Source organism: Delphinus delphis, chromosome 13 (assembly GCF_949987515.2).
Source record: "Delphinus delphis chromosome 13, mDelDel1.2, whole genome shotgun sequence".
Taxonomy (NCBI): domain Eukaryota; kingdom Metazoa; phylum Chordata; class Mammalia; order Artiodactyla; family Delphinidae; genus Delphinus; species Delphinus delphis.
The window spans coordinates 80,639,512-80,665,153 of NC_082695.1; the positions used below are offsets into that span (position 1 = coordinate 80,639,512).

General features: G+C 37.1%; 1 protein-coding gene across 3 annotated transcripts in view; it reads right to left on the reverse strand.

Annotated features, from left to right (window-relative positions):
• Positions 1–2,486: 2,486 nt before the first annotated feature.
• TMX3 (thioredoxin related transmembrane protein 3) overlaps positions 2,487–25,642 on the reverse strand; it is a 46,281-nt gene continuing 23,125 nt past the window's right edge. For all 3 annotated transcript variants that reach the window (XM_060029196.1, XM_060029197.1, XM_060029198.1), the window contains 8 exons: positions 24,467–24,533; positions 20,757–20,855; positions 17,908–17,965; positions 17,657–17,710; positions 14,483–14,539; positions 10,468–10,597; positions 9,088–9,156; positions 2,487–7,626 (listed from right to left, as the gene is read on the reverse strand). In XM_060029196.1, the coding sequence (XP_059885179.1) occupies positions 7,366–7,626; positions 9,088–9,156; positions 10,468–10,597; positions 14,483–14,539; positions 17,657–17,710; positions 17,908–17,965; positions 20,757–20,855; positions 24,467–24,533 (795 nt within the window). In that variant the 3' untranslated portion in view covers positions 2,487–7,365. The remainder of the gene's footprint in view (positions 7,627–9,087; positions 9,157–10,467; positions 10,598–14,482; positions 14,540–17,656; positions 17,711–17,907; positions 17,966–20,756; positions 20,856–24,466; positions 24,534–25,642) is intronic.

Sequence of the window (25,642 nt, forward strand, 5' to 3'; positions counted from 1 at the left end):
TGGTGGACTGTAGTCAGGCAAGGGTGGATCAGCAAAGCCTGGTAACGGATACAGCAGCCTGAATAGAGATGGGAACCTGGAAAATGGTGTGAAGCCTGACTTCTTTAAAGATACAGCTAAGGCTTCCCTGGTGGCACAGTGGTTAAGAATCCGCCTGCCAATGCAGGGGATACGGGTTCGAGCCCTCGTCCAGGAAAATCCCACATGCCACGGGGCAACTAAGCCCGTGCGCCACAACTACTGAGCCTGTGCTCTAGAGCCCATGAGCCACAACTACTGAGTCCACGTGCCTAGAGCCTGTGCTTCGCAACAAGAGAAGCCACTGCAATGAGAAGCCCGTGCACCGCAACAAAGAGTAGCCCCTGCTCGCCGCAGCTAGAGAAAGCCCACGCGCAGCAACGAATACCCAATGCAGCCAAAAATAAATAAAATAAATAAATTTTAAAAAAGAGATACAGCTAACAATTTCTCACAGATTAGATATCAGGTGTTGAAGGAAAGAAGCTATGGATAGATCCAGGGTTTCTGAGCTGAGTAATTAGAAAAATGAAGTTACCATTTACTGAGATGAGAAAGACTGAGTAAAAGCAGGCATTTGGTGGAAAATCAAAGTGTTTAGGACATGGTGTTTGAACTGCCTATTAAACACCCAAGTAGAGATGTCAAGTCAGATGTACAAGCTGGAGATAGAGATTTGTGAGATTTTTAAAATCAAGAGACTGAATGAGGAGTGATGTTGAGTACCTGCTAGTAGTCTCATTGACCACTTGGAAATTCTCTTTTGTAAAGTTCCTATTCCCATCCTTTGTGCATTGTTTACATTGGGTTGTCTTTTCCTTATTGATTTACAAATGTTCTTTGTATATTCTGGATAGAAGTCCTTTTTGGTAGTTGTAAAAATTGTGAACATCTTTCTTTTCACTGTCTAATGGTGTCTTTTGATAAAAAGAAATTCTTAATTCTAATGAGATTCAATTAATACTTTTGTTCATGTTAGTCGTCTTGTGTCCTCTTTAAGCAATTGTTCTACACCAAAGGTCAGGAAGATTTTCTCTAAGAAAATTTTTTCATATTTAGATCTATGATCCATTTTGAATTAATTTCTGTGTATGGTGTTAGGTGGGATCAATCAGTGGTCACTCTTTTTCCCCATGGGATAGCCAACTGATTTAGCATCATTTACTGAAATCCTTTTCCCCACAGAAATTTAGATAAGAAAACAACGTACAGCACTTACTACTTCCTGGAAATACCGTGTTTTTCCAGATAGAGAGCTAGGAGATCATCATTTGGCAGTAGAGTGAGCAACGTGGTCAGGAGACTCTTAAACTATTGTTCCCTGTGGCCATATGTGAGTGATTCTTAAATTAATCCTGAAGCAAGGAACTTGGCTTTTGCAGTTAAAAAGGAAAATGGTTACCTCAGTCACATACTGTTGGCTTCAGGGAGAAGGCTCTCTGCAGAGCTGTATGCTCCCTTCCTGTTTTCCCATGCTGTCTCTTTCCTATAAGGACCTTCCCGAAGATCACAGGCAGTGGCCAACACACCCTAACGTCTTGACATTTTTCTACCGAGTCCCATAAAACTTCAGCCTCTTTATGCACATACATGATAACACCACCGAGTTTAAGGTTCCCAACTTCACTCCTGAGAAGGGAATGGGGGGGACAAGCCACTGCCCCCCCCATCAGAGATAATGAGCAAGGGAGGTTAAGTGACTTGTTCAGATTTAAACAATTATTGAGCGATTCTACTCAGATATCAACCGCAGTTTATCTCCAAAGGCTCTTTAAACTATACTTCATACTATACATTTAAAAAGATTAATCAGAAACTAACACACCATTGTAAAGCAATTATACTCCAATAAAGATGTAAAAAAAAAATTAAAAAAAAGATTAATCATCAATGACTTTCCTCCATAATATCTGAGGAGTACCTCATAATTTAATAAATAACTGGATCTTTCTAGAAAAAAATGTTCCCGGTGTATCTTCTTAGAGGTCCTTAGGCACCTGTGGAAACTACCGTTATGCTTCACAGTTAATATTTAAATCACTCTATGTATTTACAAGGACCATAGAGAAAAACTCATTATTTTGAAGGCCAGCAATTCACAATTTGAGATCATACTGTCAACTGAGAGGAATAGACTGTAGTAAGGGTAATAATTTGGGCAAAAGAGGTTTATATGATAATCCTGAAAACTAAACTACCTAGTTTTTATTAAAAATGTGAAATTAACCTATGTCCAAAAATAGGGTGAATTTTGTAAATTCTTTTATTCCTTTCAAAAGCACCTGTTGTACAAAAAGGGAGTAATCTTTTACTTTACAAAAATCTTTAATATTAAGTCCTTCTATCAATTATTTGGTTTAGAACAATAAAGTATTGTTTGGAAAAGTCACACAGTCCAGAAGTCTCAATAATGCCAATTCAGAATCTTATAGTTTAACAGTCAGTTTAAGAATAAAAAGGAGACAAAGGAATTTAACACAGATTTATTAGTTACACAGATTAGTTTTGAGTGTACAACATCAAAATACTAAATGTCATTGTATGAGTCATTAAAATCCGATCATTTACTGTAGTTGTGACTGGATTCTTATGGTTTGATATAGAATTTCTACTAACATCAAACATATGTTCAGAAACTGCAGAGTATCAAACAACTTCGAAGGAAGAAAACCACTGTTCCATAAATCTTTAAGTGACCCTAGTGATGAAGACAGGGATGCCGGATCGATGTGAAAACTCTGAATGAGAGGAAAAATATCCTCAGTTCCTATTACATATTCATCAGTTTCACTCGACTGCTTCATCCACCCAACTAAAATTTACCATATAAAAGCTGGCCGACACTCTTTTGGGACATTTGCTGGAAAGGGAAGGGACGGTTGTGAACGTCGGTGTAGAGGGTGGCTTTAGTGTTTGCATTTATGGCCTTATGCTGGCTTATGTTTACATATTTTCCATGTGGGGATTCTGACCCCCCCAGGAAGCTGGCTGTGTCCCTGGAGATTGCTTTCGCCCAGAGCTCCCTCACGTTGAACTGCTCCCCCTCCGTGTCATCCACCCACGGACAGTCACAGACATGCTGAGTAAATCCCAACCCTTCATACTGATGCCAGCTGTATTGTCCTGGTCTCCTACCCTCGGAGTCCCAAAGATCCCAAAGATCTAATAGCAACAATTAGATGCTGAACAACAAATTATATGAGAAGGGAAACTAAGAAAAACAGAAAAGTAGAAAACTTACAAATGAGCGCTTGAAGTAAGCCCGAGTACCAGTTATTGCAGCTAAAAACTCCATGAGGACTGAGGCTGTGACTGCCTTTTACAGCTGTACCCTCAGGAGTACGTAGAAGACATGTAATAAACATTTGCTGAAAGAATAAACTGCAACAAAATAATAGCCCCTTTTTTTACTACCTGTTTAAAACATCTTTTCTGTTTATAGGAATAGACTTAGAAAAAAGCTGAGGGCTCTTATCAGAAGAGGCCCGTTCTAACCAGTCAGTCTGCACACATCCACAGGCTGTGTGGAACCAATTTTGTGGCTGTTATTCCTCTGCCAGAGTGATTCTCACTAAAAGATATGCTCATGGCATAAAATGGGAAAAACAAATTACAAAACATTAATCTGCATAAAGTTTTGTTTTTTCATAATATACTTTCCCCATTTGTTTGCTATTTTAAAAAAGAAAACCTTGAGGCTTTAGATTCCCATTTTAGTGACAGTGAAAGTGAGGGGTGGTTGTGTTGTGTCCAAGATGACACTCTGGCAGTTGGATCAAGGACTCAAATCCAATTATTCTAGCTCTAAACTCTGTAATTAATATTTAAAATGGTCAGGTTTTACAAATACAAAATATATCAAACCTATGAATCTCAGATTCTTCACCTTCAATATGAAAGAATTAGATTACAATCTTATCTCTATCAAGTCTGTTTAAATTTTAAAACTATGTTTCTATAATTACAAATAACTTACAATTAATAAAAGGAAAAAAAAAAAACCACTGTGGAAGATGAAGTCTCAACTGTCCTTTTTGCTTTGCATAGAGAATTATTTACATCCCAGACAACCAAAAGATAAATGGTAAAAATAACAAACGGTTACATGTTTTCAATTAATTTATTTTAGAAAAATGAAGATTTACAATTGGTGCCTTAAGGCAGGATATCATGAATTCAACGAGTTAGTAACACAAACTTGCAAAACCCTTTATAGATTAGTCCAAAGTAGAAAATTATTTTTTGCCCACTCTTGGACTCAGACACATTCAGAAAAAATATATATTTATAAAAATAAAATGGCAAACCTAATCCCACCAATTAATTGATAGTCTTAACATCCTACACTTGTTTATTTGAACACTCTCTATATAAAAAGAATAGCTGAGTGATTTTTCCCTGTCCTACTTCCATATCATGTGAAGCAAAGATGAAAATATTTAAATTACTTTTTGCAAAATCAAAACCCAAAAGCCCCTGAAACAAAACACAAGAAATATCAACAAGAACAAATATCCACTGAATGAAAACAATATAGCTAATTGTTTTACTATTCATATAGACCTGTCCTTCAGCCGCTAGACATTTGGCTCTTCACGTTATTTCTAACTCAGATACCAGGGAGCACTATGTATAAAGAAGCAAGTGAAAACTCCAGGTCTAATCCACCTAAGTTTCAGATATAGAGAAATATTAACGTATACAATGAAACAAAAAGGACGGCAAGCTATAATGAGGTGCGCTGCTCCATAAAAACATGCACTTTCTCTCTTTGAAATATCTTTAAAAACTGTCTGAGCACCAGATTCAGCAACAGCAAGCATCTAGCATCTTGAATATTAGAAATCAGAAACAGAACTTTATGGCCACTGAAAGAGAAGGCAAAACTCCAACTTACTGAAGGGTATTCCCCCTATTGATATGTAATCACAGTGAGATTCATCACTGAATTAGGATGATATCTATGTTCTTCTACAAGATTCATTAAGAAACCTTCCTTTATTTTGAAGTAATTTTTCCTAAAACAAAAACAGCATTTCTAGTAAACGCTGATATCACATTGAGGGGAAAACCATACTAGTGAGCAAAAACTTTCAACTTGTTTTGTGAGGATATTGTGACAATATCCTAAAGTAGAGACAAGTAAGAAGCAAAATTTTAATAAAAAAAAATTATTCACTTACAAACCATCTACACGTTTTGTTTCCCAAATAGACACATTTTGAAAACACAAATAAGAATATGGGGCAACAGTATAATGTTGTGAAAAAAGATAACAGAGAACTAAGGCATTAATTTATAGACAAGAAAATCTCGAAATACAAAGAACACTGGACTTTGTTGATACATATTAAGCTTTGCTCCTTTTTTTTTCTTTTCCCTGTTTTGGTCTTTAATTTATAGGTGTGCTTGACAAAAGACAAAACCATGCAGGTAGCAGACATCTGTTAGTGATAAACATGAAGAAAGAAGCCATGACATTTTTACAGCTTCCTCCTGCCACTGGTAGTGGCTAAGCTGTAACTTCCCTACCAGGCCGAGACTAACGTGAGGCATCTGTATTTAGCTAAGCTTCTCACAGCTGCAAAATAAGCTTGACTGCTGCCAACATTAATATCTATTTTCCAAAAGACTGTCTCATTACTCTTTAGAGAGAAATTTCCTTGTTAAATTAACAGCATTTTTCTCCAGTTTCCATTTAAGAATAACATTTCATTCTAGTATTTCGTGAAATTTCCTGGGACTGCATACGTGCTTCATTTATAAAAATGATAATAGTGGGGCGCCAAACATCAAGAACAAGTAATGACTATATACTAAAAGGTACGAGAGAGCAATTCCTAGTAACTCCTTAGGACAAAGGCACAAGAGCCTCAGGTTAGTAGTGATCAGCTTGGCATCAGAAATAGCCCCAGGCTGCCCTGGGGACCACAGCCCTAAACAGCTTCACTATCAGGACCATGAATTACATAGTTTTAAAGTGATGAAACATTTAAAAATGTTTCATAACTCAATGAATAACCACCCAGATTATAGTCACTTAATAAAAATCCTAAACTTAGCTAAAATGAAGGTCTCAAACATAAACTAATCTACCATAAACATACCACACTATTATTTAAAAGATACCAGTTTTCGTACATAACTTGGGATAGAATTCCTATGTTATTCCGTTATGGAGAGAAGATGAGAGGTCATTAGCTGAAATGGATAACAACGGGGAGGACGGAGAAGGTAACTGGCAGATGCCTTTAATCACTGGACATGAAGTTTCTTTAACAGGCTGATTATGCCACTCATTACTCATTATGAACACAGACACGCCCATAATATTACATAACAGATGTATGTCAATAAATTTCATATGTGTATATGTATGTGTGTATGTGTATATATAGATATATATACACACACACTAGATTATAAATTACTATAAAGTTACCATACCATAAAATAAAAACATGATATATATTACTTTTTAAAAAGCAGCAGGAGCTTTTTACCAAAGAAAAAATTTTAGACGAAATCTCAATATATAAAACAGAGAAATAGAAGTATGCTGTTCTGGCTAAAGCAGTGTAGGGGTGACAGAGACCCCCCTCCCTTCCTGCAGTGTTGGCTGAGACACCTTCTCAGTGTCCAGGGCATCATTTGAAATCACTGATCCAAGTAAATCCTGTTTCTGCTGCAAAGATTAAACATAAGACTATTTTTTTTCCCACGATATAGGCCCATATGAAAGTTTTATAATGTAACTGAGTATAAAGGTAAAAAGTAACATTTCCTCTCCTTTAAAAATAACAAAATAAAATCACTATGCTGTATAAAACCAAATTATTTTATCTCATAATCTTAATTTGATTCTTGGAAAAAGTTATTAGTTCTCCTTAAAGTGCCTAAATTTTAAAGACTTAATTTTGTCCATATAAATCTTATCCAAAACATGAGGAGAATGGATGGTAGGAGGTGGAGGTGTTATTTTTCTCTATCACACACGTATCTTCTACCTGCCTGGCCAATTTAAATATTCTGCCCAAGAATCTTAATTTTGTCACAGAATATTCAGATAGAGAAACATGCAAATAGAACTGATCTGGTAGAACAACATCTATAAGGTAAACTTTGATGGAGTGTTTTGATTTTGTTTGTTTTAGACAAACGTTTCATCTCTTTGCTCCAAACATCTCCCCATTTACGGAAGGACTATTTTATAACCCATGCAGTTGATGTCAGCAAAATACAAACACCGTGTTCTCTTCTGTAAAGGTCATGATTAAATGTCTAAATTCAATGAATAGACTCTTTAATAATTTGAAATCCTATGAAATATTTTATCTTGGTAAAGTCTCAGTCTTTCTTCTTTTCTAACACATCTTTGGGTTCTTGCACTGCAGGCACCAGAGAGTCCCCACTCCTGGGCTCCTGTTTTTCTTTGCTCTCTTCTACCGGTTCTGGGCTTTCCGTCTCACTTTTGGACACTTCATACCGTTCTTCTATGTAACCTCCGTCTGTGTCAGCCGTGTAGATGCCGTAGCACATGATGCTGATGACACCCAGTGGCAGGCCAAAGAGAAAGCAGCCCATAAGTGGAGAGCTCTTGAATATAGACTGTGGAAAGATAGTTACATCCCTCATTTGTATTCTGATATAAAAAGCACAAATGAATTTAAAACCACTACAGATTTCTTCCTCTTGCTGCCATCCAACTTGCTTTTAGTTCCAGTGAATCAATGTCAATATTTCCGTGTGACTATCACATGAAAGGCCCTTTAGAAAGTTTATACCCATGTATGTGTGTATGTATAACCAGCTATTGGCAGCAGAAAAAGGCACCAAGTTGTCCACTACCTTTTCAAAAGATGTTTATTTTTCTCACATTAATCACAAAGGTCTCTTTTGAGATGGCTATTATGTGCCAAGAGCTGTACAGTTATATCCTGCCTATAGGAATCTGCTATGGAGAAGGGTAGTTATTGACCATATAATATTCTCTTCACATAACATTTTTAACAATTTTTTACTTGTCTGGTTAGTAGTAAAGCAACATTAACTTAATAATTTCCCTCAGTTTATATACTGTCTCCTCGGCTCCCAGAAAAGTAAAAGCAATTTAACTGAATAGGTTTTGCAACTATAATATATTCTATGGATTGTGACTATAACTCTTGAGAACTAAATAGACAAGTTCAGAGAGCAGGGTCACTTTGGATTGAGATAATGGAAAAAGGCATCACAGAATAAAGGTGTTTTGAGGCAGAAATGTAAGTGTAAGAACAAGGCAGGCCAGGGTACAGTGTGAGCTCAAAGACTGAGGAGGAGAATATGTGAGACAGACAGAGAATTGTGAGGGGCATCACAGGAAAAGGGAAGGAAAGTGATCAGAACTGATTATTTTAGTGGTACTAATTAGGCAGAGGACTGGAGGCAGGGCAAGAGGAAGTGTGAAGACCAAGTGGAGGCTAGGGCAGCAGCCACACATAATGGGATAAGGGCCCAATCCACTGACAAACTGAAGGATGCATGGAGTAACTGATGAGTCATTAGCGTGACTTTACTTCCCACCAACAGAAGAAGGTTGGCTCTGTTTTGCTTTTGGCCGTAATGAACGAAAATACCCGTGGAGGAGCTCAAGATAGACAACTAGAACTAAGTTTAAAGCTCCAACAAATTTAGGGCTGCCCTGCAGTCAGGCTGACTGACAGTGGAAGCTGGGATCGTAAGAGAGATTTCTTAGAGTTCTCAGCAAGAAGGCTTCAGATCCAAGGGCTGAAAAGGGCAGGAGGAGGAAAGAAACTCTGAAAAACACTTTAAGTCATGCTATCAGGTTCAGTGATTCTGAATTCCAGTTAATTCACCAATCATACAGAAATGAATAATTGGAGAAACTTAATATCCACCTGATTAGTATCTTTTCTTAACGTAAATATGTACTCGTTCTTATCTTGCAAGTTAAGAATATGTACTTTTACTGAATCCTTTGAAATTCCAGATTTTACCTTAGTTAGACATAACCTATATACCGATATAGTCTCAATTATTAGTGACACTAAACACACTGTCACAACTTACCACAACAGTAGATTTGGCATCAAATACTATTCTTTTCAATCTCTGCAAAATGCTATCCCCTCCTTGGGCCTTAAATTTAACAAGAAAAAAACAATTGTTATTTCAGTACTATTATTTCATTTTTCTGTTAGATAATCTTACAATTGCAGGTCAAGAGTTGACTACAAAAGATTACACAGAGCACCTGAAAGAGCCACGGAGTAAATATTTACTGGTTTCTCTGTCCCACCCTCCTTCTGCTCTCGTATGAACACAGTCTGATTCTCCTCTGAAAATGCATCCTCCCTGGTCACAGTCCAAGCAGCTCGGCTGAGGCTGACCCACCCAAGTGCCGGCCTGCCCAGCTTTTCAGTTTAGCTGAGAGTGTTACAGTTGCTGCAGGATATCCTCACTGTCCTGCAGGGAAAGTCTCTCCGATGATGAAACCCAAAAGAAAAAAGTGCTGGAAGGCAGAGGGAGAAAAATTCCTGATGAAAATCCATCAAATCCCTGCATTCAGCCATGCCTGGAGTCTGGCTCATTCCCTGAATTTCACTAACTTACAAATAGAAGGGTTCTCACTCATACAGGTGAGCATCATTTCAACAAGTGTTATTTTCACAAATATAAAATTCCTACTATGTGATTAAGAGTGTTTCCAAAGAAGAAATACTTGTTACTCTGTGAGGCAACTTCCAAATAGTTTGTGTAAAGCTGAAACAAGTCTCGCAAAGTAATAACTACACTTCACAAAAGCACTGAAGTCTCTTCTCTTCTTATCTTATTCTAGTATATTGAATTAAGATGCATGTTGGCCACAACCTGCTGAAGTGATTTCATGACCCTCTAATACGGGCTACAACCCAGTTTGAAAAACACTGCAATATGGTTTACAGAAAAAAACAGTTAAGATTATCCATTCATCATTTCTGAGAAATATTTTGTAGGATTATATTTGGAACACTCCACTGGGGCTGGTTTTAAATACATTTCCTGATCTTTTAAGAAACTGTGGTGCTATTCACAGGTTTTTTTAGAAAACCAATCCAAGTAACTTAATGCAATTGTATTCTTGAATCCAGAGAGGTACTAAGAGCTATCGGATAGCTCTGTACCCTGCAGACCTCTTAGCATCCCTAGCCCCTGACTCTAAATGCCAGTAACACCTCCCCGCATCACTATGACAACCTATGTCCTCCAAATAACATTCCACCCATTAGCAGCCTCTGCCACTTAGGTCCTGGGGAAGGTGACTCTGCGTATCATGTGAGAGAAGCAAGGATGGAGGCCTGCCCCTCACCCCGGGAGATGGCCGACTCTTTCTTTCAGAATCAGAAGAAAATAACTCATTTCTCCTCCACCTCCTCCCATCACCCCATTGCAATTAAAGCAAAAACTCACATCTACTGTGCCATCCAAAACGTTATTAATGAACTGGACCATGTCTTCTGCATTCTTAATCTGTCTATCTAGTAAAAAGTACTGTTGGTTTGAAGTATTCAGTACAACCACAGTTGGGACTTTTAATTCACTGAAAATAGAAAAACAAAAGAAATCAAAATACATGTTAAACACAGAGACAACAAATATTCTGATACTTATTTGAATTATATCTAAATAACTAGACGTGCAAAAGGAGGGAGCTATAATAGCTTTGCCTTCCTTTGTTTACATAAAGAAAAACTCAAATTGTGCATCAGTTTAAAAAATAGCTAAATTAACATTTATGAAAACTATTAGTATACAACATCAGACAAATGAGTATTCACGATCAAACCTAAGGATAAAAATTATTATGTATGAAGTATCAATTTCTGGGCAATATAATTCCTGGCCACAAGTTTATCTTAAATACCATCACTTTAATTATATACAGCCCACCTCAGTTAAAGGGCATTCAGGCAGCTACAGAAGGAACAGTATGGTCTCCAGAGTTACACTGCCTGTGTTCGGACCTGATGCTTTCCCAAAACTTTGTTTAAGTCTAATACTTTTCATTTATAAATGAATAAAGGTGTGGGGGGCAAGGTACCTATCTTGCTACAGAAGTTAAATGAGAAAATTCAAGTTAAATATCCAGCACATTCCTTGTATCAATACATCATATACATTCAATAAATACTATTCCAAATTCTCTGAACGCCCACTACCCTATGGTATAATCACCCCATCCTCTTGGGTGCTTCAGTGATATACTAGACGTCAATTCAGTTTGCAGACAAAAACCATAATATTACTAATGTGTCATTTACTTCAAATAATTTTTTTATCCCTTCAAGAATAGGGTTTTGCATAATCATAAAAAGGTGCTTAATTCTGTATGCCACCTACATTATCAATTTATGGTTATTCATATGTCTATATGAATGTATTATGCAAAAGCACAAAACTCTACAGTAGAAACAATTTACAGCACTGTATTATCACCACATAAGTAACTGGGTCCAGGAGGTTGCTTTCTTGTTTATAATTCTCTATCCCTCCCCACACCACGTCCTTCTCTCATTGAGGCAAAACATGATCCCTGATGTTGGGCTCAGCCGTGTGGTTTGGCCAATGGGAAGGCACAGAAATGACTGAAGCAGAGGCTTGAAATGTGCTTGCCTTCTTGTGTTTCTGCTATTGCCATGAGAAGAACATCCCCCAGGAAAATATCCCTCCAGGGTCAAGGACATGGAAGACACGTAGGGTAGACCTGGACCTAACTGGCAGCTTGGAGCCACGTCTGGCTGTACCCGGCTAAGGTTAGCCAAGCCCAGACAAGTGAGAGAGAATAAAGGATTGCTGTTTTATGCCACTGGGTATCAGGGTGTTTTGTTATCCAGTATTATTGTTAGGCAATAATTAACTGTAACTAAAAAAAAATCTTAGCTTCATTCTTGTTTATAAAAACATGAGACAACTTTTTAACTTATAGTAGTTTAGTTATCATCATATTGCATCAGTAGCAAAATTCTATTTTTATGGAATGAAGTAGAACCTGGTCTTCCTATAAAAAATCCTATGAAAAAGTTAAATACACAGCTGAACTAGAAACAATTTGTTCTGAAATAATTCCATCTGAATAACGATGAAAAATAGCACCTCATCCTATTCCCTCTTAACTATACTCACAAAAATCAAACACAAAGTAATTTAATAGACCAAAGGTCTGAGAGTACCCTGTTTACTTTGAGAAAAAGTAAAAAACATCGTCAACACTACAGTGTTAACTATCTTATATAATATCACGTATCTGCCCTAAGTTAAAAACTTTTAGGCATCAATACTTATTAAATTCTACTAATTTATGTGTCAATACTGATCTTACAGTAGTTAGGAGATTTTGCAGTAAGAGAGATCTGCATTTGAGGACTGGATCTCTTTGACTTACTTGCTGAGCATCCTTTGGCTTATTATTTAACTTCCTTGAGTTTCTTCTAAGAAATTTCAATTTCCTCATCTATATAAAATGGAAATAACAGTACTTATACCTTACTGAGTTAGTGTAAAAGTCAGAAAACATACATTGACAACTCAGTACAGTGTTGGTCACAGGGTAAGTGCTCGTTAAGGACTTTCGATTATTATATAGCCATCATTATATGCCTTCTGTCTTCTCTCAAAAAAAAGCCAAGTATGAATTGTAAAAAAAAACAAACAATAAGAGGTTGGTGGTAGAGATTATTGTTCTCTGACCATAACTGCAGCAAAACTTCTATCTCACAACTCACATTAGAAATAATACTCATGAAGGAATGTCCATCCATCTCTAGAAATTCTGAATATTATCCTGAATCAAGGAGTTATTTATCAGATGCAAATTGCTTTGGCCTCTTGCCCAAAATGTTTTACTGCATCACTTTATTGGCTTGCCTCCAAGGACATTATAAATTGTTGTATCGAAGTCCCTACTATATATACTGTAAAGGTCCTATTAAAAATAAATTTCTATTATAATGTGCCCCCCCTTTATGAGATTATATAGCATAGCAATTTCTCTTAGGTTTCTACAAGGTCAGCCATACTCCTATAAGCAACAGTTATTCTATAGGGGACGGGAAATGTATAAACAATGTTTTTCTACTTTGTCTTGAGTATTAAAAATTCAAATTGTTTAAGTACCTTTAGTAACTGTATAGATCCTTTATTTTATTTCCCTTTGTCTTGATTTCTTCATTGTATATTACATCTGGTACTTTATGTCTTCGGTAAACCCTCTCAAATTCTTATTGGAATAAGGATAATGAATTGATTATAAATGAATAAAGGTACTTTACTTCGTAATTTTAGGCTCTTACCTGAAAATTATGAATGTTATTCTGGGTTTATGAGTTGGTAAAGCTCTGGAGGGCTTCCGCCATCTTCACGTCCAGGCTATTTTAAGACCCATTTTCCAAACACTCTTGTGTTTGCTATTACACTCTGCCTGAAATAACCTCGCTGCATTCTTCATTCAGCTACTTCTCATTCTTTAGACTCTCCCTTAATTACCGGCTCTTGTGGCAAGCGTTTCCTGAGCCCCTGCGCCTTGCTGTGCATTTTGGTGTGGCTGGGTCTCTCCGTGCTTCCAGAGCTCCGTACCACACAGGCCTTCCCACACAGTGCTGGAGTCACCGTGCTGTATCACCCAGCAGACCGTGAGCATTTGAAGACAGGGCCTCTATAATTTACTCATCTTTTTGCATCAACAGTGCAATGCCAAACACAGTGTGTGACTTACAGCAAATATTCACTAAACATCTGCTGAACAGAGTAGGCTTTTATTTGAAACTTATTAATTCAGTATAGGTCTGGTAAATGTTTTCTAATATCAACTTTCTGAAGTGACAAATCAGATCTTTACATCATAAGCATAATCAATATTATATTAGAGCTGTAAAGTTTTCCTATAAACTTACTTTAGTCTGTTAAATTCTTCTAGAATACCAATTAATTCTTAAATGCTAAAAATTTTCTACTTAAGCTACATTTATTCATTAAAACTGAACTTAGGGTTCATATTAATCAGAAACTACAAAGTTTACAAGTTTTTGAATGATGTTTTCTTTCCAAAATACTATAAATTGTCAACATTAAATTGGGAGGGTTTTTTTTTTAGTATAGAGAACTTTAAAGTTTAATAAGTTTCAAATACAGATTTAAAAACTAAAGTAAATATTTAATGGGAGAATATCTGCATTAGCATATACAAAGGTTTGCTTTTTTCAGCTATTAGTCCTGCCTGTCTCTGAAAGACAGAAATTTGAAAATTGATAGAGTCGGGACTTCCCTGGAGGTCCAGTGGTTAGGACTCCGTGCTTCCACTGCAGTGGGCACAGGTTCAATCCCTTGTCAGGGAACTAAAATCCCACAAGCCACACAGTGTGGCCAAAAAAAAAAAAAAAATTGATAGAGTTGATAGCAAAATCATTTCGTCATTTAGCATTTTACTTACTCCATCAGCAAGGTATTTATATAGTCATTTCCATCCATATGGCCAAACTGAAAATCCCTAATCAACAACAACCAAAAAGAACAGAGAAAGAGAGGATAATATTAAATACAAAAAAAAGATAAATACAAAGCACTGAATTTAGGGTCTGGTAAGCATGCAAACACTGTAAACATTTAACATATCAATCACATACAATAAATATAAAAAAGTATGAATCCTACTGGCTTTTGAGATACAAACACGTAACAAATAAAGCAAATTTTAAGACATTTCTATTTTGTTTCATACTGTGTAACACAAGAAATACATATATCATTGATATATTTGATTAGAAGACTTAGAATAAAAAGGGCATAATAATTAAGTAATGCAACAAATTTATATTGACTGTCTTTTATAACAGTAACAAACTGATTTAGCATACAGGAAAAAATATCACCTATTTTTTATGTTCCTATTAAAATAGGAACATTTTGAGTTCCTATTAAAATCGTCATCTGTATCTGACTTGTGATTGCTCGTTTAATTTTATTTCAAATGTATGAGTATACAGGCAACCTCCTTTTATTGGGCTTTGCTTTACTGCAGTTCCCAGATACTATGTTTTTTACAATCTGAAGGTTTCTGGCAACCCTGCTTTGAGTGAGTCTATCTGTGCTATTTTTCCAACAGCATTTGCTCACTTCATGTCTCTGTGTCACATTTTTGGTAATTCTCACAATATTTCGAACTTTTTTCATTATTATTATATCTGCTCTGGCGATCTGTGAGCAGTGATTTTTGATGTTACCATTGTGATGTTTGGGGTGCCACGAACTGTGCCCATACAAGACTTCGAATTTAAGCAATAAATGTTTTGTGTGTTCTGACTGCTCCACCAACCAGCCGTTCCCCCATCTCTCTCCCTCCCCCTCTCCCTGGGCCTCCCTATTCCTTAAGACCCAACAATATTGAAATTAGACCAGTTAATAACACTACAATGGCCTCTAAATGTTCAAGTGTAAGAGTCCCCACGTCTTTCACTGTAAATCAAAAGCTATAAAAGATCAAGCTTAGTAAGGAAGGGAAGTTGGAAGCTCAGATAGGCTGAAAGCTAGGCCTCTTCCAGCAAACAATTAGCCAAGTTGTGAATGCAAAGGAAAACTTCTTGAAGGAAATTAAAAGTGCTACTCCAGTGAATACACGAATGGTAAGAAAGTAAAACAACCTTATTACTGATATGCAGAAAAGTTTCTGTGGTCTGGGTAGATCATCAAACCAGCCACAATATTTCCTTAAGGCGAAGCCTAATCCAAAGCAAGGCCCAAACTCTCTTCAATTCTATGAAGGCTAAGAGAGGAGAGGAAGCTGTAGAAGAAAAGTCTGAAGCTAGCAGAGGTGGGTTCATGAGGTATAGGCAAAGAAGCCATCTTCATAACATGAACTGCAAGGTGAATCAGCAAGTGCTGATGTAGAAGCTGCAGCAAGGTATCCAGAAGGTCTGGCTAAGATAAGTCATGAAGGTGGCTACACTAAACAACAGATTTTCAGTGTAGATGAAACAGCCTTATACTGGAAGAAGCCACCATCTAGGATTTCTAGCTAGAGAGAAGTCAACAATGCCTGGCTTCAAAACTTCAAAGGACAGGCTGACTATCTTGTTAGGGGCAAACATAGTTGGTGACTTTAAGTTGAAGCCAATGCTCATTTACCATTCTGAAAATACTAGGGTCCTTAAGATTTATGCTAAATCTATCCTGCATTTTGCCCTACAAATGAACAACAAAGCCTGGATGCAGCACATCTATTTACAACATGGTTTACTGAATATTTTAAGCCTCACTGTTGAGACCTACTGCTCAGAAAAAGAGATTCCTTTCAAAATATTACTACTCATTGACAATGCACTTGGGTCACCCAAGAGCTCTAATGGAGATGCACAATAAGATTAATGTTGTCTTCACTCCTGCTAACACAACACCCATTCTGCAGCTCATGGATCAAGGAGTCATTTTGACTTTCAAGTCTTCTTATTGAAGAAACGCGTATCCTAAGGCCACAGCTGCCATAGATAGTGATTCCTCTGATGAATCTGGGCAAAGTAAACTGAAAACCTCTGGCAAGGATTCACCATTCTAGATGCCATTAAGAACATTCATGATTCACAGGAAGAGGTCAAATATCACCACTAACAGGAGTTTGGAAGAAGCTGATTCCAACCCTCATGGATGATTTTGAGGGGTTCCAGATTTCAGGAGAGGAAGTAATTGCAGATGTGGTGAATACAGTAAAAAAACTAGACTTAGAAGAGGAGCCTGAAGATGTGAATGAACTGGTATAATCTTATGATAAAACCTGAATGGATGAGGAGCTGCTTCCTCCAGATGAGCAAACGAAGAGGTTCCTTAAAAGTGGTTCCAGGAATCTACTCCTGGTGAGGGGGCTGTGAGGACTGTTGAAATGACAACATTTAGAGGATTCAGAATATTACATAAACTTAGTTGACAAAGGAGCAAGGTTTGAGAGGACTGCTTCAAATTTTGAAAGATGTTCGACTATGGGTAAAATGCTACCAACGCTACGGAGAAATCGTTCATGAAAGGAAGAGTCAATGGATGAGGCAAACTTCACCGCTGTCCCATTTTAAGAAAAAGCCACAGCCACCCTGACCTGCAGTGACCACCACCCTGGCCAGTCAGCAGCCATCAACATTGGGGCAAGACCCTCCACCAGCAAAAAGATTACAACTCACTGAAGCCTCAGATGATGGCCAGCATTTTTAAAGTGCGTACAGTTTCTAGACACAATGCTACCGCACACTTAATATACAAAAACGTAACTTTTATATGTTAAATAAAACCAAAAATTTCATGCGACTTGCTGTACTGCGCTGGGCTGGAGCCAAGCCCACCATACCTCTGAGGTATATGCCTGTATGTGCATATTTTCTTACCACCAACTTATCCCCAATCCTATCAAGACTCAGGTATGATACAAATTACAAGTTTTTTTTTAAACCTGTAAGACATATATCAATAAACTTCAAACAATTCATACTGAAATGCTACATGCTGTAATTCACTTCAGCTCCTTGATTCATCTTTGAAAGTATGAAATACTTCTGTGTTTGCTTTACTGTATTACAAAACCTAATTAGACAGAGATAATGGAGGCTTCCAGAATGCAAACACCTACCTGTGGAACTGGTCTCTATAATCTCTAGCAACTTCCTGAATAATTGACTTTAATCTGTGAGAAAACAAAAAATACATGAATATTCCATTTCATCAACTTGAAAAATATAATTACTCAATTATCATATATGCTGCCTTATCTAATATCTAACACTGCAGGAAAAGTAAGATACTATGTCAAGTTTATCTGAAGCCATGTAAAGTCTGAATTGGATGATATTTGAAGCTTAAAACTATTTCAAGGCACCATACCTGGTATGTTCAACTGATGTATTTTTCTCATCAATTACTGCGATAGCCACAAGCTTTCCTGAAATTAAGAATGACATATCTAAATTCAATAATCCTCATTAAACTTTTCAATTATTACTGTAGCAATGAATAGGAAAATAGTATATAGTTTCCAGAATTCAATTCCAATTATCTTAAACATGTTATGCTTGGCAGAGTGAAACAGTGAACTGTTGACTCCAAGTGATAAACTCCCACCTACCTCCCATCCCTGAAATGTAAATATCAGTAACAGTAAATATTTAACAATTCATATACTCAAATTGTTATTTTTTTCACACAACCCACACACTGAAGTATTTTGTTGAAAACTAAAACTATAAGGAACCAGTTGATAAAAGAAATATACTAAGAATGACTACAGCTCTGAAAAAATGGTATAGAACAAGAAAATGATTTTTACAATGTTATTCTCTTTGGTACCATGGGCCACTGTTTGCTAGTAATTAATGCACAAAATAAAACGGACTCAAGTTTATTTAACCCTCAACAGAACATAAATCATATTCATCTCTGACATCCTCCAGGACGGCAGCGTGACGTAACAAGCAGAGCACTGGTATGGAAGTCAGAAGACCAGACCCTGCAATCCAGCAGGGTCTATCATGTTCCAGGTCTGGGAGAACAACAGTGAAGCACAGCATCCATTAGCCATGTGCCTTAACCTCAGAGGACGCCAACTTATTTTAGAAACTATTATCTATTTCAAAGTCATCTGGAGAGCTGAATGAGATTACATGTACAAAAAGGCTGGGATAGTTTCCGGCTCAGAGTAGGTACATAAACGTAGGATTAAATCGACAATCTTTCAATCTCATCCCCATATCTTCTCTAATTTCATACTTAAATTCTATACAAACTTTAAATTCTACACAATCTTGACGCTTCTTTTAACCTTCAGCTAAAATCATTAGTTCATAATGTTTATTTCCCCTCTTGAAATATTACTGCATTTACTGTTCAGTGTTTGGTTTTTACTGTTATGTCTTTAATTTAAAGTGCTTCATGAGTGTTTTCAAAATGCCTACAACATGTCCAGCATCTTCCCACAGGCCGACACAGGGGGTTTCTCGCGTATTAAGTTCACAGTCACTGGGCGCCGAGCAGTGGACCCGGCACAGGGCTAGTTCCCGAGGCCACAGTGAGGAGCACACCGACACAGCTCTGCACTTGGGGAAGACAATCACACACACGCAGACGTGTGGTTAACAATCAGAAGACTTGGGGAGGACGGGGACATGGGGTTTATAAAAACATTTTATAAGAGTAGACTAATGTAGTTTCAGGGGGTTAGTGAAAGACTTTCCTAAGAAAGCAGTATTTGGTCTGAGTTTGACAGATGAATATAAATTCACTACACTTTTCCAGGCAAAGAAAACAGAATGTTTAAAGGTGCTCTGGTGCAAGGTACACAGCCTTTTCAGGAAACTGAACAGTCAGCGTGGCCGGAGACGGGAGAGAGTGAGACAAAACGGGAAAGTTAGCAGGAGTCGGAAGATGCAGGGATCTGCAGTCGTCAGAAGTCCTGAAAATACACTAGGTGTCTGAAGCCACCGAGGGCCAGGAGTCTGTTGCGGGGCTTATATGACAAGTGTCCAGGGAGGACCACAAGCGGGGCACAGCCAAAGCTGACACCTAACCAGGGCAATTACACTGGGAACACAAAGAAACATTGCCATAGCCAATTTCTTTCCAAATCAATCTGGGAGAAGACACGGAAGAGCTTTGGCAAAGCTGCCTATTTTAATTGCCGCCTCCTTCGATGCTGTACTGAGAGCAGAACTACTGTATTCCTGCATTCTCCCCCTTTTCCCTTCACGCGGGCCTGCATGAATCAGCAGGTAAACCCACAGTCTCTGACAGTATCCGCGTCAACTTCCAACACTGAGCTAACACACACCTCCCTCTGCAAGGAAAGCAAAGACAGAAGCATCACCAGACACAGAACATTAAAAGAAGGCTCAGGAACCAGAACAAATACCATCCTGTGAAAGTTACAAAGTAACAGAAAAATGTGTTGGAGCGCTTCTAATTTGTATTCTTAACCAGATCCAAGAGCAGGAAATCATGAAGAAGAAACTCTATACCTATTATTTCTCAGATTAAAAAGTTGAGCCTTGACTAACATTTTCCCATTCTTTTAATCTAAAACTATACGTTCATCCAACTATCATAAAGTTGTGAATGGAAACAAATGTGGCAACAATAACCATGACTTATTTCTTATTTGTAATTCATTATAAATTTACAAAACACTTCCTCCTAAAATTTACATGGTTAGCGTCTTACAATTTTTGTAGTTCACATCTATTTTAGACCAGTCCTTACAGCTGTAATTCCTTACAGCTTTCTTTTTTGCATCTATATTTCTATTTGCTTTGCTTATCACTTTCAATTACATAACTTCAAGAAACCATGCCAATCTGATGCCCATATTTTCTTCACAGGTAAAAGCAGGCTTTCAAAGGTTGTGCTAATTTGTATTCCAACTCCTATTACAAAATCAGCGTCCTGCGGACAGCTTTCTAGTTGGTTATTTTTTCTCATTTCCTTATTCTCCAGGCTCTGTTTTCCCTGTCACTATCACTTCTATTAGTAAACCCTTTCTAGCTAATCTTTATTCCACATGCAAAGGTAAGTTCTTTGGTTAATATTAATCTATAGTCTCATAAAGTTGACATGGCATTCAGGTCTGAAAGAAGGAATGATATTATGAAATAGAACTTAAAAAATTCATTTTCTACAGATTGAAGTAATCAGTTAAGGAAAAGTTTTGTAGTGTGATGGAGAGTTGTATATATGCTTGTTACCGGTATCTCCAAGTTCATACAAGAGGAAGCCATCCATTGTAAGATAATTTTGAAACCTCTCCCTGTTGATCCAAGATGATAGATCACCATCTTCGTACTCTTAAAAAAACAAAACAAAGTTGATAAATTATAGTGTAAATATGATGTTAAAATGTTTATAATGTTTAATCTAGCAGCATGTATAAAATGCCTGACAGAGGATCATAATCTTAAATTCATAAATTTCATTTTTAGAAAGCTATTTGAAGCAATCAAATGTAAAAAAAGGATTAATGCATAAAACAATTCATCATTATAGCACCACTGAAAATAGCAAAGATAGATAAAAATAAAGGAAATACTGAAACATCCTAAACAGGAAATAATTTAAATCATTATGGTACATGTTGAGAGAGACCATTTATAGATTTTAAAAAATTATAGTAATTAAGTGGTAAAGCAGGTAACAAAACAATATTACAACATGACTGTAACTCTGTAAAAAATAAAGTATGAAAAAAACTGATAGAGTGATAAAATGAAGGCATATATATACTCCTATAAATAGTTTTCCTGAGTTGATGGTTAGTCTTGGATGATAGCATTATGGGCAATTTTTATTATAATTTCTTTGTTCTTCTCTATTTTATGACATTTTGACCTCAGTTTACAACCCTCCTTCATATGTAAAACAAACTCACATATAAAGTCACACATACTATTTCAGCCCTTTTCAACGTCAAATACTTCCTCTGATGAGCAGACAGGAAACATTTACAATATCCAAGAGAATTATATCCTGATTAGAAATATAATTCTGAAAAATTATTACAACTGCATGAAAAAGAAGTTGATGTAAAAGCCTACCAATATGGATGAAGACTGGATTTTACTGATTTCTTGAAAGATGTGCTTTTTCTGTCACTTGCATTGCTAAACAAAACATTTTCAAGTTATCAAACCTATAAAATAAGTAATATAATGCAAATCTGAAAGCATTTATGGATTTGGATTTATGAATTAGGAAAACAAACATAAAACTAGAATTTGATTATTGGGCCATAATCTCCACTCCAGGTCAAAAAAGCAAATTTTCTAAAGATTATTCACAAAAGTGATAAATCTAAAACTCATTAGGAAATAAACTATCCTCCTAAGCCCCATCCCACTGTTCCTGAAATTATTAACAATGTAATAGTAGGATAAGCATTCAAAGTAACCTTTTATCTGAAGACTTCAGGCAGGTTCTAAGTACTGACTACTGAGTTAGAAAATGTTGGCCTTCAAAACATCTGTAGATACTGAACACATTACCCCTCTCTTTCTTATGTATCGGAGGCCACATCTGAAACATGGATGGGGAAGGGCACTTCTTAGCCATTATTTAGACTTAAATGTATTCTTTAATAAAGAAAATCAGGGCTTTTTCCAAAAAAAGTGAAGTGGCTCTCTGAGTTAAGAAACTCATAATGCAACTAGAACAAGAGATTTGAAGGCTGAATCTTGATTATACCATGTACTATTTTAACTTGGAAAAAAACAAAAGCAATCTCTTTAATCCTGTTTGTTTATAAAACAGTAAGACTGCTGATCTCAAAAGACTGTTGTAATGATCAAATAAGACAATATATTGAATATACTAAGTGCTTATCATACAAGGAGTGTAGATAAAGAATAAGTGGATGGAATATGAATTTTCCTTAACACATTTTCACATATGCAAGTTCCTCTTAATTTCCTTTTTAAGCCCAATGTCTCATGCAGCCATTCAACAAATATCCGATGAATGCGCAAAGGAATGAACCTGTAATTTAACTACATATCTCTCTCCTTTATCTAACATTCTTAGTTACCCTCTCTGTAATCTCAGGATATTTATCTATCTGTCTTACTACCAGATTAAGGTGAGAATAAAATGAAAATATCGAGTTAAGCAAATAGATAGTACCTGCTGTACAAAACGTAACAGGTAAATGGTGGTTATTACACTACATTAAGAAATAAAACACAGTCCTCACATTTATCTAAAGATAGTGAAGATATAAGATTTTAGAACTGCTTTGTCTTCATGTTACTGTCAAAACAATTAAAATGCTCCTTTGACTAAAACAGGACAATCAAAATATTCCTTTTATTAGATATTCTTCTATTCATCTGAGTCATTTAAGCAACTCAAAGCTTACAGCTCTCAAACACTTCTAGTTTCTTCTCCGTCATAAGATAATGTGACTGAGCAGAACCCCTAAGGGGCAGTCCTGGGTGACCCTTCCCCCATACTCTCTGCTTATGTAACTGTATCTGATGCACTTTCCTGAGTTGTTTTGATGACCAGGAGCACTTATCCCCCAGGCCTACTGCAGCCTAAGGATTGATGATGTTAACTAACATGGCCCTTGCTGTTACCTCACCATCAACCAATCAGAGGACCGTGCACCAGCTGATCACACACCCTGTGACTCCCCTCCCTCACCTGGCCTTTGAGCACTAGCTGCCCTGGACTCCCTGCCTGGCGCCCTGCACTGAAGCTGCCCTTTCCTTCACCACAACCCGGCGTCAGCAGATTGGCTTTACTGCACACAGGAGAGTGGACCCAAGTTTGGTTCAGTAAAAATAACTCTCTAGAATGTTTCTGATATGAATAAAATGGTCCCGATCTGTGCTCTCCAACAAAAGCCACACAAGGCCACTGAGTATATGAAAAGTAGCTAGTAAGAATGAGAAACTGAATTTTTTATTTCATTAACTGTATGTAATTTACAATGTTACTAACATTGCTAGTAGGTGAGATTTTGCATTTGCTTTTGCTTTTCAGTGGCTGTGTACTGTCCAACAGATGTCGAGTTTCAGTGCTTCCTGAAATCCGAACTATCTCCGCATGCCCTGTGAGTCTGCTGCACTGCCCTAAGCTACCTCAAAGCCCAGTTTGCAAACTCTGGTAGTAAGTATTTGATAATACCAAGGAATTACTGTTAATTTTGTTAAGTGTTACAATACCATGTGGTTATCTTAAAAAAAGAAACTCCCAAAAGCCCACATTTTTAAAGAAATGCATAATAAACGTGTAGTCAGGGACGCATAATGAAGCACATAGCGATGAAATGCCACTGGGATTTGCTACAATGCTTCAACAAAGAAAAAACATTGTTGAAGCAAACGTGGTAAGATCTTAGTAACTGTCTCACCTGGGTGACAGGTGTGTATGTAGAGTCTTACTATTTTAGCATTCTCTTTACTATAATGTGTGTTTGATATAATAAAAATATTTAAAAAATAGACCAAGTATTTGCTTCAACAGAGAAATGCTGAATAGCAGGTGGGTGGTTACTTCTGTCAGGGAGGGAGAGAAAAGGCTACAGAAGAATACCCCAGGGCTTCACCACTATTGAAGATGGTTTATTTCTTTCACATCTTTGTGTGTCTCAAATGTTAGACCTTTTTAAAATTAACTTTGAATATTTTAAAGTAATGTACAGAAATTGCCTAGGGCTCATTTCTAAAAAAGGCAAATGATCTGACAAAAAGAGAAATTTACTGTAGCCAAACTCAGGATGAAAGAACACTGAGTGGAAAAACTAAAGTTGAAGGGTAAGAAAAACCTAGCAGTCATTCAACTAACAGGAAATGTAAGCAGTAGCTGCATTTACTAAATCTTTCATCAACACCTAAGCCCTATAATAGATACAACATTGTAATTATAAAGTGTTTACATGAGTTAAAACTTTGGAACTTACCATCATAAACAAAGTAAGTTTCATCTTTGAAAACAAGCACAGCGGGCATCTCTTTCAGGGTCACATACTGCGAAAATCAGAAAAAAAATTTCAGTTGGTAGCCATGAGTTCAAAAGCATTGAAAGTTACCGGGGGGGGGGTGGGAACCACAATGATGACCACCACAAAAAAGTTACCAACAGTTAAAAAGAACACAGTCAATCCCTAGCTCATCCAAGGACTGGGCTTGATACCTCTTTATACACCCCCTGGCACGGTGCCCTGTTTGCCCTGGTGAAACCACGAAATATTCTTAGAGTTGTTAACAGACTCAAAGATATCACAGGAAGTGAAGGCCAGGAGGCACTCTGAAACGGCGGAAGAGCAGGGGCTAAGGTAGCAATCAGCATAGGTAGGTTCTCCCCAGCACTCCCAGGCTGTGAAACGAGTCCATCACTTCACCCGGGGAGTCGGCTTCCCGTGAATCCAGGTCTCAGAGCACCCACCTCACTGAGGAGTTAGGAGAGTGAGATCTGCTAACACACGTTGAGAGGTGAGAGCAGGCTTAAACGATAAACTGCTTTATGAATGGGAACTTACAATGGCCATTAATAATAAGGAATCCATTCAGTGGGTACCTGCTTCTTATACCTGTGTTGTACTTATTTCAAAATAATAAAATTACAGTAGAGAAATCAGTATCAGAGCAGAAAAGATATAATTTAGGTAAGCCACACAGAATTACTACATGAGTGTGGCAATACTGAGCATAACAACAAATAAATCAGTAGATAACTAATAAAGTAAAAGTAATAATAAAATTAAAATAAGGACAGCTATCCTGGAAAGGTTAAAAAGGGAGGAAGGTATGTCACAGGTGATCTAGAATGATCTGGTTACATCACAGCACCATGAAAATAACTATTGTAAGGGCAGTGGTAAAGCTCTCAGGTGAGGCTCTACCATCCAGCATGCCTCTATTCACCCATGGTTGGCAACTCATCCACACAGGTACCCTGGGATATTTCACAGCATTCAGCATCTCTCCCTTTCAAGGGTATCCCTGAGTGAGCCAGTCTCTGATATCACACCAGTGAGTCACTTGTCCCCATTACTCCTCTGAAACTGTTTCTCTTAAAACCACCAACAACCTCTATGGGGACAAACACCATGGTTCTTTCCTCTCCTCACCTTGGT